At 46.1% G+C, this 17,554-nt stretch overlaps 1 protein-coding gene across 1 annotated transcript in view; it reads right to left on the bottom strand.

Moving 5' to 3' along the window:
* Positions 1–17,554, bottom strand: part of HGD (homogentisate 1,2-dioxygenase) — a 247,906-nt gene that overhangs the window by 40,250 nt on the left and 190,102 nt on the right. The window contains exon 12 of the mRNA XM_086935628.1: positions 6,324–6,450. Within this exon, the coding sequence (XP_086791754.1) occupies positions 6,324–6,450 (127 nt within the window). The remainder of the gene's footprint in view (positions 1–6,323; positions 6,451–17,554) is intronic.

Below are 17,554 nucleotides of genomic sequence, written 5' to 3'. Positions count from 1 at the left end.
TTAATTTTATTTTTATAGTTGTGAGTTTGTTCAGGCCAGAATGTTGTCTTACAGTGTTGGCAGTGAAAGGGACCATACCATGTATCAAGGTTAACAACGTCATGGCAATGTGGCGAGGGTCTGTTTAAGGATAGAAGGAAAGCTCAAGACATATCTAAATCTGTATTGGATAGACTATTTTCCGTGGCCCTTGGCGCTTCCTTAGCGCTGACGGGCGCAGACGGGCAGGACTCTGGCATGACTCCGGCTTGAGTCCGGCGCGTCCGCCTGTCGCGTCCGCTACGCGGATAGAGAAGGTCTCTTTTTATAAAGAACTAGCGCGCGTCACAGCGCGTCTCACCCCCAAGATGGCCGCCGCGTTTTCCTTTGCCTACTCGGGACCTACTCTCAGCGTCAATGCTCAGCTGAGAGCGGCCCGAGTAGCGGAGGCGGTAAGAGAAGCTTCAGAGAAGCTTCCAAAACAATTTCTGATGCTCCCAATGCAAGTATAAAAATAATCACTGCCTAATATATAAAGCAGGTTACAGCGAGAATTACGTTAAAAACGTTAAAACAAAGCAAAAAGGGAAAGTGTGGAGAACCTCCCGGCTTCTGCCTCAGGAGGGAGAAAGGTGCTCTGGCTTACAAACAAACATAAAAAAGAGTCGTCATTATGATGAGAAAGTACCTCTTTCACACTACCACCTCTGTGTTCAGTTTTGGTATCCCCTTCAAATGAAGCATATATATCTGCCACCTTTGTGGTGAAGAAGGTGGATAAATCGTTACAAAAGGTCTGTGAGGGCTCTACCCCAGGACCAGCGGGGGGGGTGGATAGAGTCGTAACAACGGAGAACAGCTCTCTGGCAGAGTTGGCAGCGGTTTCAATTTGAGCCGAAAAGAAAACCGTTTTCCGGGCCACAATTGCTTTTTTATAGGTCGCAAGGGCATCTTTATAAATTTGTCTAGCTATGGGGCAGTAGGCTTTCCTCCAACGCCTCTCTAGATTCCTGCAATGTTGGCGATGAAGTCTTAAATCTTCATTATACCAGGCAGCCGAAGGCGATGCTCTGTTAGGTCTCGAAAGTTTCTCCGGGGCCACTAGATCGGCGGCACTTCGGATCCAATCTTGGAGATCGGTAGCTGAAAATGCTGAAGAGTTCCCTCCTTGAGGAAGGGAGGAGGCAAGGGAATCTAGCATCTGAGGAATGTCAGCATTTTTCCAAGCACGCGTCCCTACCCTAATTCGGGGTCTCGGAAAAGAAGGGTGTGAGGGTCGTATATTTTGTTGAAATATGATGGCCCTATGGTCTGACCATGTGATGGGAATAATGTCCAGCACCGAGATGTCAGGGTCATTTGTGAAAAGACCATCAAGGGTGTGTTCCGCTTGATGTGTAGTGCCCTTAACTAATTGGTGAAGTCCTAAATTGGAGAGATCGGTCGTTAGCTGGATTGTATCAAAATTATCCTTCTCTTCCAGATGGAAATTAAAATCTCCAAGTATCGTATAGTTTTCAGAGCTGACTACATTGTCATTTAGGTCAGAGAGAGTGGAAAGAAAGGCGCTACGAGGGCCAGGGGGTCTGTATAATATTATACCCTTTAGGGCTTGCTTGGAGTTAATATTAATCGCAAAGGCAGCTGACTCACAATTAACAGAATTTATAGGGTCGAGTGTAGTCCGGTATTTATCTTTATAGATGATAGCGAGGCCACCACCTCTTCCGATAGGCCTGTCATGTCTAGTCACGCTATACCCATCTGGGATAGCGGCGCAGAAATCCGGACCTGAGCCGGCATCTGCCCATGTCTCAGTAGCGAACAGTAAGTCTAGATTATGAGCAATGATAAACTCCTTGATGTAGAAACTGTGGCAAGGGAGTGAGCGCGTGTTAATAAGTGCAGCTCGACAGCCATGCGGAGGAGCGTTTTCAGCAGCGTGGGTCGAGACATAATGTAGATGGGCTAAAGGGTGGGAATGAGGGAGTTGATAGCAGCAGCCTGGACAGGGGGGAGGACTGGTGTCCCTCCCAGCAGTGAGAGAGACGGGGGTACAAATCGGATGTGGTTTACCTGGGTTCAGCCCTCTTAGGTAGGAGGAAGAGTACGGCACTCGGGGACCAGGGGTTAAGACCCTGGGCCGTGTCCGGCCGCGGACGGGCGCAGACGGGCTTGGCTTTGGCGCGGCTTCGGCGCGCGCCCGCTGCGCCAGCCCGCTGCGCCGTCTGTTGTTAATGCTCATTTATAGGCTGTGAGGAGGGTGGGAGGCCAGCGCGACTAGAGCGCAGCCCCAGCCCACACCCAAGATGGCGCCCGCCGGCGCCTGCAATCGATGAAAGTGGCAAGGCAGGCGAAAGAAAGGTAAAAATAGCGTGTATAGGGGTGTTAGAGTGCCTCTAGCTAATTCCCACTTAATCTAGTACAATTACAAAGCCCCCAGAAGATTTTTCAGCACAGTTTTAAAATAAGTAGAAAACGAGTGAAATCACGTTTTAAAATGCAGCAGTAAAAGATTCTGATCACAGATAGCTCGCAGCCCTGGTGCTCACACAGGGACAGCTCGAAAAGGCAGCGAACGACTGCAAACAGCCAGCTAAGTAGTCTGGGAGGGCGGGAGGCCAGCGCGACTAGAGCGCAGCCCCAGCCCACACCCAAGATGGCATTAACTAATTGTTCAGGCGACTATTCTTTCTCGCCTAGATTATGCCAGCTCTCTTCTTTTGGGAGCTAATAAAGCTGAAGTACTTCGGATGCAACATGTTCAGAATACTGCAGCTAGAGTTTTGGTTGGTCTCCCGCGTTTCTGTTCTGCTACTGGCGCTATCCGCAGGTTGCATTGGCTCCCTGTGGACAAGCAAATTCACTTCAACGCACTGTGTCTATCCTGTAAGATAATGAAATCTGCCAGCCCTAATCTGTTGAGTGACCTACTTATCCCTTATGCTCCCTCCCGTCGGTTGCGCTCGGAAGGACATCTGGCTGTCCTCCCACGGTTCAAGCGCAGCCGGGTGGGCGGACGGTCTTTCCGCTGCCTTGCAGCTAGGGTGTGGAACCAACTGCCTGTACAGATCCGCTGCATAGACTGCCTGACTGCTTTTAGGAAAGCTATCAAAACTTTTCTCTTTCCTGCAGTGCAATCTCTGGTTGTAAGATGGCTAGCATGGCTTTAGGTTGTTGTGTTTCGGTATCTTTTAGCTGCTAGCGCCGGGACGCTCCTTTGCTGGAGCAGCTGTGCGCTACATAAGACTATATAACATAACATAACATAACATCTTTGATGTTTTCTTGCTCATGTATAAGAGGGTGATTTGGGCATAACTGCTGTATGAGTTTCCTGTGAATCCCAGAAGGTCCGCAGACTGTCACTCTTACACGCACACTCACTCCACACCTATACGTGGTCAACGGATGTCAGGCAGGTCCGTAATGAACACGCTTGCACACATACGCACTCAGCATCCTAATGCTTTGCACTAATACCGAGCAGGTCAACTGATAGCCCACTGAAGATCCCATTGTCCATGCATCCCTCCACCCTCCAGCTCACCCTGACTGTTCTACGCCCACGTATGAACAGCTCTCCCCCCAGATACTAGGTCACACTGGGCTGAAGTCACACTTAGTCAGGATCCCAAGGGAGCAGGTGAGGTAGTCAGGGGGTGGAGTCAATTGTGGCATGAGCTGAGGCCCACTTACCTGCTCTGCATACCACAAGAGATTCTTAGGAGTCAAGCCTACAGAAGTAAAATAGGCTGCTATGAGAGGACCTACATTTCTTTTTGACCTATGACTTGACCACCTTTTCCCTGGAGAGGTCTTTGAAATGGTCTAGGCAGACTTCTAGATGCCAGTGAGCATGGGCGGGTGTGGGGCATTGAACAGTATGGAACTATTTGAGTCACAATATGAGTGCATTGATCTGTCACAAGACTCTTGTGGTGGTGAAGGGGCAGCTGAATATTGGTGATGGTCGAGGAGGAGGAGGTGGTGATGGGAGGTCTGCCTGTGAGTGGGGGTCTTAGGGTGGAGGGCTTTTAGCCTTATTCTTGTACTTCCTGGGCACTGGATGTCATGGTGCATTAAAGGTGAGCTCCTCATTGAAGGTTAGCCTCCCCTTCTTATGAATCAGAAGTAAAATGGTTGATGGCTTTCCTGGGGTCTATGAGCAATAAGTTAGCCAGTCACTGGGTGAAAAGCTGCTTTTTCCTGGCGTCATTCTATCCCAACAGTGTTTCCATGATCGGAAGCTCAGATTCCTCTGATTTCGGAGTCGAAGGGGCCTACGGCGTTAACTTAGCCTTTGGTCTTGGAAGGGATCTTCGTTTTAATTTAGGCTCCAAAGGGAGAAATTTGGTGCATTTCAGATGGGTGGGAGGTTGAGGATTGTCAAGGCTCAACTTCCTTCACTGTAACAGCTCCTGTTTGAACAGTCTGAAAATCTTAATTAAACCACATCCTCTTGGAATGCCTCTCAGTCCTGACAAAAACGCATTGATTCCTCCCATGATCTACTCTGTTATCTGAAACCCGGCTTCTACATACAGAAGGAGAAACAGTAGCTGCCCCAATTACTCCCTGACCGTCTTCTCTCCTGATGCCCAAAATATAACTGTCAGATCGACACACTTACAAAGCTTCTTTTCCGGGAGAGCAAAACTTCCAAAGACCTATAACAAATCAGAAAGTTCTCAAAAATCATGTAAAACCTGGACACCCTATCCCCATTTACATTCATCCCCAGAAAAGTGTGACTTCACCCTAAACTGCAGACCAAAATTAACAGTGAAAATGTTTTGATACCACTTTCTGAATAGCTTTAAACTCCTGACATAGTAGAGGTCAATGAGCAATTGATGACCTAATCAGAATCTGCAGGTAGATCATAAAATGATATCTGACTGAACCAGCAGACAAACAATCCCTTGGACATAACTGATCTAGCGGTTTGGCTAAATTTTCATTATTTTTGTATGACAACAACAATCAGACACATGTTATGGTAAAAAGGACTAGACACCTAGGCAACATTTTTACTCCCATACTGCATGAAACACTTGAGACTGCAAATAAACTGACTGGCAAATTCAGATCAGCGCACCGACCAGTTGGTGTAGCGAAGTATTACAACAATCGAAAATGAAAGATGTCACATTTCTTTTATTCCACAAGTAATATCCAACAAGGGCCACAAGTAAAACAGCGCAGACACATAACATTAGTGTCCCTGATGAAATCTATCCCAAAGCCCCAATATTCTATTCGATCATTATAGATCGCATTCCTACATTCCACATTCTAACAATTTCCCCATTACCATACTAACAATGCTTAGCTATGAACACATAAATAAATAAAACCAACAACTAATATTTTAAAAGACTGTATAGAAGACCGTAAACAACACAAGTGCTTATTTTTCTCTCCTTCGTAAGTTATTTCGCACATCTTTATACTTCCACACAAAGCAATTATTATACCTGCTTCTATACTATATCATTCAGAATAGACTAATGTAATGTCACCCACCTTGGCCTCACAAAAAGAGCCATGTACAGATTATACCTACACAAACACTGCTGATAGAGTCCTACTGGACCTCGCCCGCCAGGAACACATCACCCTCTCCCTGATGTCACTTCATTAATTTAAGTTACTCTACTTGTATTGGGCCTGCATTCTGTTCCTGTGTCACCTTTAACCAGTTGGTTAAGTTGGCCTTTTCGCTCCCAAACAACACCTTGCGCAAGTTACTACTTTTTGGGGATGCACAACCTTCTTCAATTTGGGGGTACCTCAATCTTCTTTAGCAAATAATGCATGAAAAATTAGATTCATTAGGACTACATTAAATAAGTTACTATTCTTGGGGAAATAGGCACCACCGTAGTTAAAATCCATCAGCAACACTTTAGAAATGTACAAATACAAGCAGTTTGAGCTATTTCAGGCAACCGTCAATAAGTCAATGAAAGGCGATGTCCGCGGGGACACTTATTGAACAATATTTCTCAAAAGATCCAACTCCCATTGCTTGTTTGCAGTTCTTGTTAATAGCATGAACCTGGGCCAAGGGCATTGGAGTGCTTTTTAGTACAACCGACGTTACACATGTTTTTGTTTTTTGGGCACAGAAACAGTATGTAATGTGCCCAGAAGCACATGTTGTTAAGTCAAGGCTGGAATTTGACCCTAGTTCCCCATGTTCCAAAGCCAGCCACTCTAGTAGTCAGACCATATTTCTTCATTCCTATTTAAATTGCATTACCATAATGGCCCGTAAAACAGGACTTGGTGATAAAGTTTGTGATAAACTTTTAATTTTCTTTTAAAGAAAAACTTACGGTGGTAATAAGGTGGGCGGAAAGTGTTCTCAGCCACCCCCCATCGGGGAGGAAAGATGACAAAGTCAGCAATGGCAACTCCTGGGCGCGTTGACTTTGCTGTCAAAACTGTGAATATTGACGGATCCTGCAAATAGGGAATAGAAAATATAGTAAATGCGACACTTGAAAAACCCAGAAAAAAAATCATAATTTGCTTCTTTCCACAGAGCTTTAGATGATATTGTGTTTATGTACATAATATTATTATACAATAAACTTAAAAGATAAAAGACTGGAGTTGGGATGCCAAGGGTGGACCATGGAACTCCGGTGCACAGAGATTCCATATCTGACTTTTAACAACATGAGTGGACTTGACAGAACATTTGTCCCTGATTCATAGAAGATAGAGGTGCAGAAGCATACTGAATGGTATAAGAAATAGTAATGAACGGGTGGATGGATGTTTCATTGAATGCATACTATCATACGGAGGTGTAATCCAGATTTCTCTCATCTTGGTTGTCTATGCAGATTGTAAATCAAACAACAATGCAATACCACTTTCTGCATTTTGATTGGCTCCTAGATTGGCAATATCTCCAAGGAGAACCGTAACCAGAAGCCCAACGCTGACACTACCCACAAACCAATACGTGTTGTGTACGAAATACCTGTTTAGGTGCCACCCGTAGGTGTGTCTGGAATTAAACTGCGACTGGATTTCAGGAGTATTTTTTAACACCTTTGTGATTTCAAAAATGGGTAAATCTACACTCATGCAAGAGTAGAAACCCAAGGATACAGGTTTAAAACATTTTTCTGACAATCGATCCCTGTGGTCTTTGTTAAAGAATATTCCACTTGTGTGGGTACTTACTAGGTTATTGTTGGTACTAAGCAAAGTTTATGGTGCAAATATCCAATCTCTGCAAGTTATGTATGTTTGTGTCAATTGCTTACATATAAGCCCTGCTTTTAAACTTCTACATCAACTATCAACTACAATCAAGAATTGCCCAAATTGCCAAGGAGTTTTTTTCTGTCCCTTTTGTTCTTTTTCCTCCTAATTGAGACCCTCTTAAGGAGACACTTCACACATTCCACATGCACATTACTCTGCAGGGAGCATTGTGGCTACTGGGAAGAGTCTTCCTTTCCTCAGCTAATCAAGAAGGAATCTAGAGTGAATTGCACTGTGCCCACCATGGTTTATGTCCTATTTTTCTGTTGAATTATGGTCCATGATCTGGGAGAAAATATTACAATGCTTCAGAGGCAATCTTTAGCCATAGAAGACATGCTTTTGTTTGGTAACTAATGTTTCATCTGTCTGCTGCTTCTTGCATGAGAGTGGTGGTGGTGTTGATGTAGCAGGATGTAGTCAAATGTCATCCGAGTATATAACCTAAAGACAAGAAACCCTGTCAGCTTTCTGCAGAGTGTGTGTCATGAAGAGAGTCTGTAATCTATTTACAGGAGTAGCTCAGTTCTGTGTTTAATCACTGACTGTATGATGTTCTTATTTAAATGTATCAACCATTCTAAAAACACAGATGTGGCCTTTGACAGTGAATAATTCGCTCACGACTCCTAACAATACTTTTCTTGTCGACTTCTTATTAAGCAAAATAGATTTTCTATTGAAATGAGCTTGCATCCTAAGAAGGTCCTGCATTCTGGAGAAAAAGAAAATATTAGAATAGTTGGATCTGAGTAGGCAACTCAATGTGGTCCTTTAATTAGGGGTCCGAGCCATTGAAATGACTGTGGGCGGTTCACAACAGAGGCAGACTAATGTTAGCCCTGTCCCTTGACCCTATAAATGTTAAGAACATGTTACACTTTTAAAGTGTCTTGTTGACTTTTTGGGGTGGTTGAACACACCCAAAGACGAGTGCTACTGACTTATGCAGATGCTTTACGCAAAGCTCAATCTTCTGTGTAGCTACTTAACGTATATTGTTTTATCGTCAAAGGCATTGCGTATTTACAAGCATCCTTCATCTAGGAATCTGTAAAGTCTATGAATTGTTTTACTCACTTTTGACACAATAATTTTCTTCTATTGAGTACTCAGACCCTGCTGTGACTTGGAGGACCATGGCTTTTGCACCTCCACTAGATACCATTATGGATGTAATATGTCCTGTTCTTTTCAACTACTTTATTATGAATCCACTCTGAAGTGCATCCAAGATATAGTTAAGACTCTTGGGCCCAACACCATTTATTTACATAGCTTTGTAGAGCATGGGCTTGGGCATCAAAGCGCAGGAGAGCAAGGGTACAGTATTTGCGTGGATGCATTCTTTAAAACATTACTGATGAAAAAAACTATGAAAAATTGCTGCAAAAAGCAAGAGGTAGATAGGACACTGTGAAACTTTTTTACATTACATGCAAAAGGAAGCAGACTGAACTAAAACAAGCATTTGCAATGCAATAGGTCTCACATTTGCGAGAGTTTGAGCTATTGGCATGTAAATAATAATGCCTTTTATTTATGTTTTAAAAACCAACACATAGCTAAAAAGCATTGTCATTTACAATGTAAAAAGCTCAAACTCTCGCAATTGCGAGACCTATTGCATTGCAAATGTTTGTTAGTGACTGTTACTGCTAGGATGGACAAGCGACGGAAGCCTCAAAACCCCTCACGAGTGAAAACCTGCAAAGAATAAAGCTAGTCCTCTCATAACTGTTTCCAGGAACTGCACTTGCGATGCCATCGACCATCTGATCGAGGAAGAGAAGTCCATATTAAACGTGAATGCATCAGCCACAAGTGACAGACAGAATTTGGCTAAAGTCTCTGATATGTTCAAAGAGCCCTAAAATTTGGGCACCTATACCCACCAGCTTGTGTGAAAAATGGAGCCATAAGTGGTAAGCAGGGACATGATCCACATCTGGGGCCAGGTGTCACTTCACCCGCAACGGAAGAGATGCCTCTGGAGCAGGGTGTACGTCTTTTGCGTGGTAGTAGGCAGGGGTTGCTGCGTTCGAGCTCTTTCTTCAGGGCCCTTTGAATTCTGTTTTGGCTTCACTTGGGAACCATTGAAGAGTTCTGAAGTGTGTGGGCCCCTCTTGATGGTTTAAATGCATTAAGTGACTAGAGGAGCTCACTGGCAGAATTGTTATTGAAGACATATTGTACTGGTCATATTCTGCGGATAGCTGTTGCGCAGTCAACATTCTGCATGCTTCACTGCATGACGAGTTGCAAAAGATGCGGACAATATACAAAAGTTAACATTATTTTTCTCATAAAAGCCGAAAGACTGTCATTCTAAATCCATAATATGTAACAACCTTACTAACGCCAACTCAGAACTACTTCAGAAGTGACCTGTGTTATTGCAATGTGTAATATTATGCAGTCAGCTCATGTCCTTAAGTAGGTCACATTCGCTGCACCTGGACTCTAGTCACCGTAATTGTTTTGCCAAGGCGAGCAGCGCATGGCCTGCGTCGCTAGGCGAGACCTAAAAAGACCACAAGAAGAAAACATGATTAGTAAAGTAATGAGTGTCAAATTGACACTCATTACTTTACTAATCATGTTTTCTTCTTGTGGTCTTTTTAGGTCTCGCCTAGCGGCGCAGCCCATGCGCTGCTCACCTTGGCAAAAGAATTAAGGTGGCTAGAGTCCAGGTGCAGCGAATGTGACCTACTTAAGGGCATGAGCTGACTGCATAATATTACACGTTGCAGTGGTGGTGTGGACGTAAGTGGCAGCGATGTCGACCTGGACGTGAAGTTATATTACAGAGAGTTATCAGTTGGCGTGTTCTCGTAAGCAGGAATGTTCTGAGTTTCGCCTTGAAAATGTTGAAGGTGGCTGCCTTCTTAATGCAGAGGGCCGAGAACTTACAGTTTTGGGGCAGCTATGGAGAAAGCTTGCTTGCTATATCTCTTCATAACATACATAGCCTGTGGAACTACTTCTCTTGCTTCTGGAAGTGTATGTGCCTCCAGAAACGTGAAGTTTTTGTCCAATTCATGTTTAGGTGGACTGCTTTGTACGTGATACTTGTAAGTTTTAAAGAGCAATTTACGTCCATGCCTCAGCACAGCTTGGGCAGAATTAACTGGTATTTTTGTTAATAACAAAATCTTCATACCAGCTGCACTTTCTGATGAAATGTGGGTGAACTGTTATAAATCACCAATTCCACCTTGTTCACTAATGTAAAGCAGATTTGCTGCCTACAACAGCCTTGGAAAATCAGAAGAATGTTCCAGAGGTGAGGTGCCCTGTGTGTTCCTGACAACATCCCATGGGGAGTCCTATTCCAGGACCAACTAGAGTAGGAAACAATTTACATTTCCAGATCTAATCACAGAATCCTGGGGCATGCATAGAATGTCCCTCTATAACAGAACCAAGTTGAAGAAGTCTAACCTCCATCTGTGAACCTCCTTAAGAGTCATCCAATCCAATAGAGAGTTCAAACTACAGCCGGTGCATCCCACATGTTTCAGAATCATGCTCCACTTTTTAGAAGGACAAACTTTCGCGACCCACCTAGCTTTACTAGCCACGATTATGCAATTATTTAATGTAACTAAAGTTTTTTGTGGCAGCGTTCTTTCATTTACAGACAGCACGTTTGCTATTGAAATGGGCACTAAATTTGCACATATAGTTTTACTAATACAACTATATTGCACACAAATGGTGTGTGGAAATCCGGTTTCAGTGAATATTTATCATTTGTGCATCACCAAGTAAAGTGTTTTGATTTGTTTTGAGCCTATTAAAATCTTAGCTTACATCACAGTTAGGAATTACAAAAAATGTGCTTCATTTTTGCTTTCCTAACTGCTGAATGTGTACAGTTCATTTACAGGTATTTACATTTTGTTGTGTATTACAAGAAAAACATGACATGTTACTGCATTTCCTTTCAGACTATTTGTACCCCAGCAAGATTGTCATATAATTCACTCTACTTTTTTTTGTCTCGCTGGAAAATGAGATGCGTTGGTAAACACCAAATAAGCAGCAATTTGTCAGAAGACATAGCCTGAAATTTCAATCAATCAATCAATCACGACATTTGTATACCGCGCTACTCACCCGGAAGTGTCTCAAGGCGCTTGGGGAAGGGGTCCGCTACTGCTCGAACAGCCAGGTCTTCAGTTGCTTCCTGAAAGAGAGGTGGTCCTGGGTCAGCCGAAGGTGGATGGGGAGGGAGTTCCATGTCTTGGCCGCCAGGTAGGAGAAGGATCTGCCTCCGGCGGTGGCTCTTCGGATGCGTGGTACGGTGGCGAGGGTTAGACTGGCAGACCGTAGCTGGCGAGTGGGTGTGTGGAAGGTCAGGCGGTCGTTGAGGTACTTGGGGCCCAGGTCGTGGAGAGACTTGTGTGCGAGGGTGAGGAGCCTGAACGTGATCCTCTTGCTGACGGGGAGCCAGTGCAGGTCCTTCTGGTGGCCGGATATGTGGTTGCGTCGGGGGATGTCCAGGATGCGTCGGGCGGAGGCGTTCTGGATGCGTTGGATTCTTTTCTGTAGCTTGGCTGTGGTTCCGGCGTAGAGGGTGTTCCCGTAGTCCAGTCGGCTTGTGACGAGGGCCTGGTTGACTGTCTTCCTGGTTTCGGTCGGGATCCATCGGAAGATCTTGCGGAGCATGCGGAGGGTGTGAAAGCATGAAGAGGAGACGGCGTTGACTTGTCTGGTCATCGAGAGGGAGGAGTCCAGGATGAAGCCCAGGTTGCGTGCGTGGTCTGTAGGTTTGGGGGCGGTGCCCAGGGCTGGGGGCCACCAGGAGTCGTCCCAGGCGGAGGGTGATGGTCCCAGGATGAGGACTTCCGTCTTGTCTGAGTTCAGTTTCAGGCGGCTGTTCTACATCCAATCGGCGACGTCTTTCATCCCTTCGTGGAGGCTGGTTCTGGCGGTGTCGGGGTCTCCGGTGAGGGAGAGGATCAGCTGGGTGTCGTCGGCATATGAGATGATATTGAGGTTGTGTTGGCGTGCGATGGTGGCGAGAGGTCTCATGTAGACGTTGAAGAGGGTGGGGCTGAGTGATGATCCTTGCGGGACGCCGCAGATGACTTCAGTGGCCTCGGATCGAAACGGGGGGAGGCGGACTCTCTGTGTTCTTCCGGCGAGGAACGAGATGATCCACTTCAGTGCCTTCCCTTGGATGCCGGTGTTGCTGAGGCGTTGGACTAGGGTGCGGTGGCAGACCGTGTCGAATGCTGCGGAAGAGGTCCAGGAGGACGAGTGCTGCTGTTTCCCCGTTGTCGAGCAGGGCTCGGATGTCGTCGGTGGCTGCGATGAGGGCAGTCTCGGTGCTGTGGTTGGCCATGAAACCGGACTGCGAGGGGTCGAGGGATCCATTCGTCTCGAGGAAGGCGGCAAGTTGTCTGTTGACGATCTTCTCTATGACTTTGGCAGGAAAAGGGAGGAGCGAGATGGGGCGGATGTTTTTGAGGTCGGTGGGGTCCGCTGTTGGTTTCTTTAGTAGGGCGCGGAGCTCGGCGTGCTTCCAGCTCTCCGAGAAGGTAGCGGTGTCGAAGGAGGTGTTGATGACGTCTCGGAGTTGGGGTGCGATGGTGGAGTCGGCCTTGTTGAAGACGTGGTGGGGGCAGGGGTCAATCGGGGATCCGGAGTGGATGGTGTTCATCGCGCGGGCTGTGTCTTCGGTGGTCACCGTGGTCCAGGTGCGGAGGGTGGCGGTGGGGTGCGTTGGTTCGACGGTTGGGAGCGTGGATGGTGCGCCGAAGCTGTTGTGGATGTCGGCAATCTTGCGGTGGAAGAATGAAGCGAGGGAGTCGCAGAGATCTTGTGAAGGGGTGATGTCGGTGTTGCCGGTGCTGGGGTTGGAGAACTCCTTGACGATGCTGAAGAGTTCCTTGCTGTCGTGGGCGTTGTTGTCCAGTCGGTCCTTAAGTGATTTCTTCTTGGTGGTGCGGATGAGCTGGTGGTGCTTGCGGGTCGCGAGTTTGAGGGCGGTCATGTTGTCAGTGGTCCGGTCGAGGAGCCAGGCTTTCTCGAGGGTACGGCAGGTCTTCTTGGAGTCCTTCAGTTCGTCGGTGAACCAGGGGGCCTTCTTGCTTCTGGGTCTGCTGGGAGGGTTCTTCAGTGGTGCGAGGTCATCGGCACAGGCGGTCAGCCCCTGCGTGAAGTTGCGGGCCGCTTCGTTGGGGTCCGGTGTGCTGGCCGGTGGATTTTGGCTGAGGGAGGTGGAGAGCTGGTCGGCAGTGATCTTGCTCCAGCTTCTGTGAGGAGCCTGTTGCGCGTGGTGGTGGGTTGTGGTTCTTCTGAGGCTGAAGTGGACGCAGCTGTGGTCGGTCCACTGGAGTCCGGTGGAGTGGCTGAAGGCGATGTGCTTGCTGGATGAGAAGACGGGATCAAGCGTGTGGCCGGCGTAGTGGGTGGGGGTGTTGACCAGTTGCTTGAGTCCGAGGTTGGCGAGGTTGTCCAGCAGGGTGACGGTGTTGCGGTCCTTGCTGTTCTCCAGGTGGAAGTTGAGGTCCCCTAGGAGGATGTAGTCGGCGGAGGGGAGGGCGTGTGGGCTGATGAAGTCTGCGATGTCTTAGCTAAAATGTGCGCGTGGTCCCGGGGGTCTGTAGATGAGGGTGCCTCTGAGGGTCGTCTTTGGGTTGGTGTGAATCTGGAAGTGGAGGTGTTCGGCGGCGGTGAAGGTGTTGACGGCGTCGGTCGTGATGCGGATGGTGTTCTTGTGGACGATGGCGATTCCTCCTCTGGTCTGGTTGACGCGGTCCCTCCTGATGAACTTGTATCCATCCGGGATGGCGATGGCGATGTCGGGGGCTGAGGAGGCGTTCATCCATGTTTCAGTGAGGAAGGCGATGTCTGTAGAGGTTGTGTCGAGCAGGTTCCAGAGCTCAACGGCGTGTCTGTGGACAGAGCGGGTGTTGAACAGGATGCATTTGAGGTCGCTGCTGGAATTTGACCTCTATCTTTGAAGCTTTGCAAATGTGACAAATTAAATATAGATTTTGAAGGCATCTGCAATTATTTCTTGGATTTTCATGAGTAACCAGATATCAGCGTGCAACACCAACAGTTTGGGAAACACTGCGCTACACTATTATTTTATTATTAGTTTTGCTTCATAAATCAGAAGTAAAAATGGCAGCTAATCACCAAAAATGTAGAACATTTATCCCTCATGTAGCTTTTCACCTAAAAAGTGTTATCAAATGCATAAATGCGACTGGAAGGTTAAGGATTTTATTTTGTCGAAAATGTGGCATCTCTAGGCTCCACATTATATCACTTGCGGCAAGTTCAATGTGGCACTATTTCCTAACAGGGACTAGGCATCCTAGTTTGCATCACCCACGCAGTTTTATGATGACTAGGTCCACCCGGGGCAAGCATGGGCTCAGGGGCTTTGCATCAGCTGATCTCCTCATATGCTCTGGCAGATCTTTGGCGCTTTAAGTGCCCTAATAAACAGGGATATATGTTTTATTCTGCTACTCATAAAGCTATGTCAAGGTTAGATATGTTCCTGGTTATTAATACTCTTAAAAGAATATTCTTAATCTGAGGGTCTTGTCGGACCACAACCCTTTGTCTCTGTTTATTCAACTTGGGAAGCTCACTCAGGGATCAGGTTCTCGAAACTGGACCTTCCATTATAGAAAATTCTATTCTCCATGACTATGGAAGTGCCTTCCCAGTGTGTTCTTGTGGTTTAAGAGTGGTGTTGAGTGGTCTACCATTTATTGCAGTATTATCCTTCTACCTGTGTTTGGTACTCTTTTGTAACATGCACACGTCACTTTTCTTTTGTAACACACTGTTTGCTACCTCCTTCATTTTGTTTGCTTTAGATACTTGCACAAGTGCCACCATTGCCTATGTAATGTTTGTTCTTGTGTTTGAGTGTCTGCCATTTATTGAAGTATTATACCTCTACTTGTACTTTGTACGCCTTTGTAACTTGCACACATGTCACTTTTTTTCCTCCTGTAATGCACCGTTTGCTAACTCTTGTATTTTATTTGGTCAGAATTGTCCCTTTTGCCTCATGTAACTTAACGTTTGCTTTTGTAATTTGTTCACTTGTAATTTTCTCCTCATGTATCATTAACGTTCCCATTGTGAAGCGCTCGGACACCTTCGGGTTAAGTCCGCGCTATATAAAAACGCATAAATGAGGTGGCTATGTTAGCTCTATGAATGCCCGCCTAAGAGAGTACCTTGACTATAACATTGGCTCATCACCACTCCCTGTGGTCTGGGATGCCCTCAGGGCTTCATGCCTCGGACAAACTCTTTAATTCCCCTCCTGTCAATGGCAGTGATGGAGGAAATCGTGACACAACAGACTCTTGCCTCCTTGGAATCCAATCTGGGATACAGTATTATGGTGCGCGAGGGGCCTCGGGCCGATCGGTTCCTGGAGCAGTTTATTGCCCTCAGAACCTCACTCAGAAAACAAATTTGGGACAAGGAGGTCAAAAATGAAAGCGCCAAGGCAGATGACTTACTTTGAAAACAGTGAAGACACGGGGTAAATTGTTTCCATTAGAGTAAGAGACAGTTCTAGTTTTAATACCATCCAGCAGATCAGGGATGAGAACGGGGATCTTATGATCAATCCAGTTGTGACGTGCTCCGTTTGTTCAACCCAGATCTCTATACTGAGAACTGTTTCTCTTCCACGAGGACATATTTTGATTCATTGAGCAACATTTTGATTGTAAGGTGACTCCTATCCAGCGCTCCAAATTAGAGGCACCCTTAACCCTTCTGGAGGTCGAAAATGCCGTTGGCTCTCTTGCCAGCGGAAAGGCTTTGGGTCTCGACCCGATACCGTTAGAGTTTTATGCCATCTTATCACAGACTCTGGCTCCAGTGTTAACGGATTTATTTAATTTTTGTGATTTGTCTGACCAGGTCCCCGAGTCCTGGAGGGACACTAATATTGTCAATTACCCAATATTTTAATTAACACTGTTTCTAAGATCTATATGCTCGTTCTCGACAATTAGCTATACATTATCATTATCATCTCAGAATTGGTGGACCCAAGCCAGCAAAGCTTCATCCCAGGCTGGGACACAACATTGCATGCCAATACGGCTATACCGGCCCTGGAGGTGGCCTCTTTTGGTGGGGGGATGTTGGTATCATTTGTTTGGATGCTGAGAAGGGCTTCGATCAGGTTTCCTGGCCATTCCTTTGGGGGATCATGGAGTCCACCAGCTCAGACTCAGTCTTTGTCTCTAGAGTGAGGCGCCTCTACTCTAGTCTTAAGGCAAGGATCCGCAGCGCTGACTTATCATCAGATATCATTTCTAATCTCTACGGTACCTGGCAGGGGTGCCCTCTTCCCCCTCAGTCATTCGTATTATATATAGAACCGTTTACTTAATCTCCTAAACCGTTGGAAGAGATACAGTCTCTGAGACTGCATAACTCTGAAGTTAAAATCCTGGCCTACACGGATGAAATTGCTGTCTTGACCCCTGCTCCGCTAAGAGGCCTACGGCGCAGTAGTTGTAGTGGCCCAATAATTGGAAGTAGTCTCAGGTTACAAGTTAAACTCAAATCTTATCCAATGTGGCTCCTCTTGGTCAGGATGGCAGATGGGTAAAGTCCTTGGTGTATCTTGGGGGCAACCTAACTATTAACATCTCGGAGATTCTAGAGAATAATTATGGGAAGTTTTTTCTAAATAGAATTGTTTTCATCTGGGCCTAATTGGCCACTGCAGTCTTACTAAGATGATTATCCTCCCACTGTATTTTTACCTTTTTTGTTGCATCCCACCTTTTCTCCCAGTGGCTTTTCTCACTAAAGTGGAGGCATTATGGAAGAAGTTTATTTGGTGTTATCGGAAGCCTCGCTGTAAGGTTCAGTTCTTGCAACAGCCTAAGGCAGATGGTTGGGTCTCACTTCCGGTGCTAAGGTTTTATCATTTGGCGTCCTTTTATTCATGCCTTCGGTTGGTTTTGAGTTGGGGGTGTGGCCACAGGGGCATATGTTCACCGAGTTCCTTCCGCTTGGCGAATCGACAGTCCCAAGTGTGGACATCGTGGACACATTATACTTTAAGCAAACTCTCAATACGATAAAACATTTTTCACCTCATCTGGGGTTCCTTTAAACAAATATTTTCTGGTATCACCCAGTTTAATCAGCTTACGTATCCTAATCTTCCTTATTGTATTCATGATGGTTTCAGGGAGACCTGGGGAAGAGTTAACCTCTGGAATTCAGGTTAACTATTTGATGGAGATGTTCTGTCTTCTATCTT

This window comes from Lissotriton vulgaris, chromosome 8 (genome assembly GCF_964263255.1).
Source record: "Lissotriton vulgaris chromosome 8, aLisVul1.2, whole genome shotgun sequence".
Taxonomy (NCBI): Eukaryota; Metazoa; Chordata; class Amphibia; order Caudata; family Salamandridae; genus Lissotriton; species Lissotriton vulgaris.
Note: the sequence above shows the minus strand (reverse complement) of the source record. Positions and strands in the feature narration are given on the sequence as shown.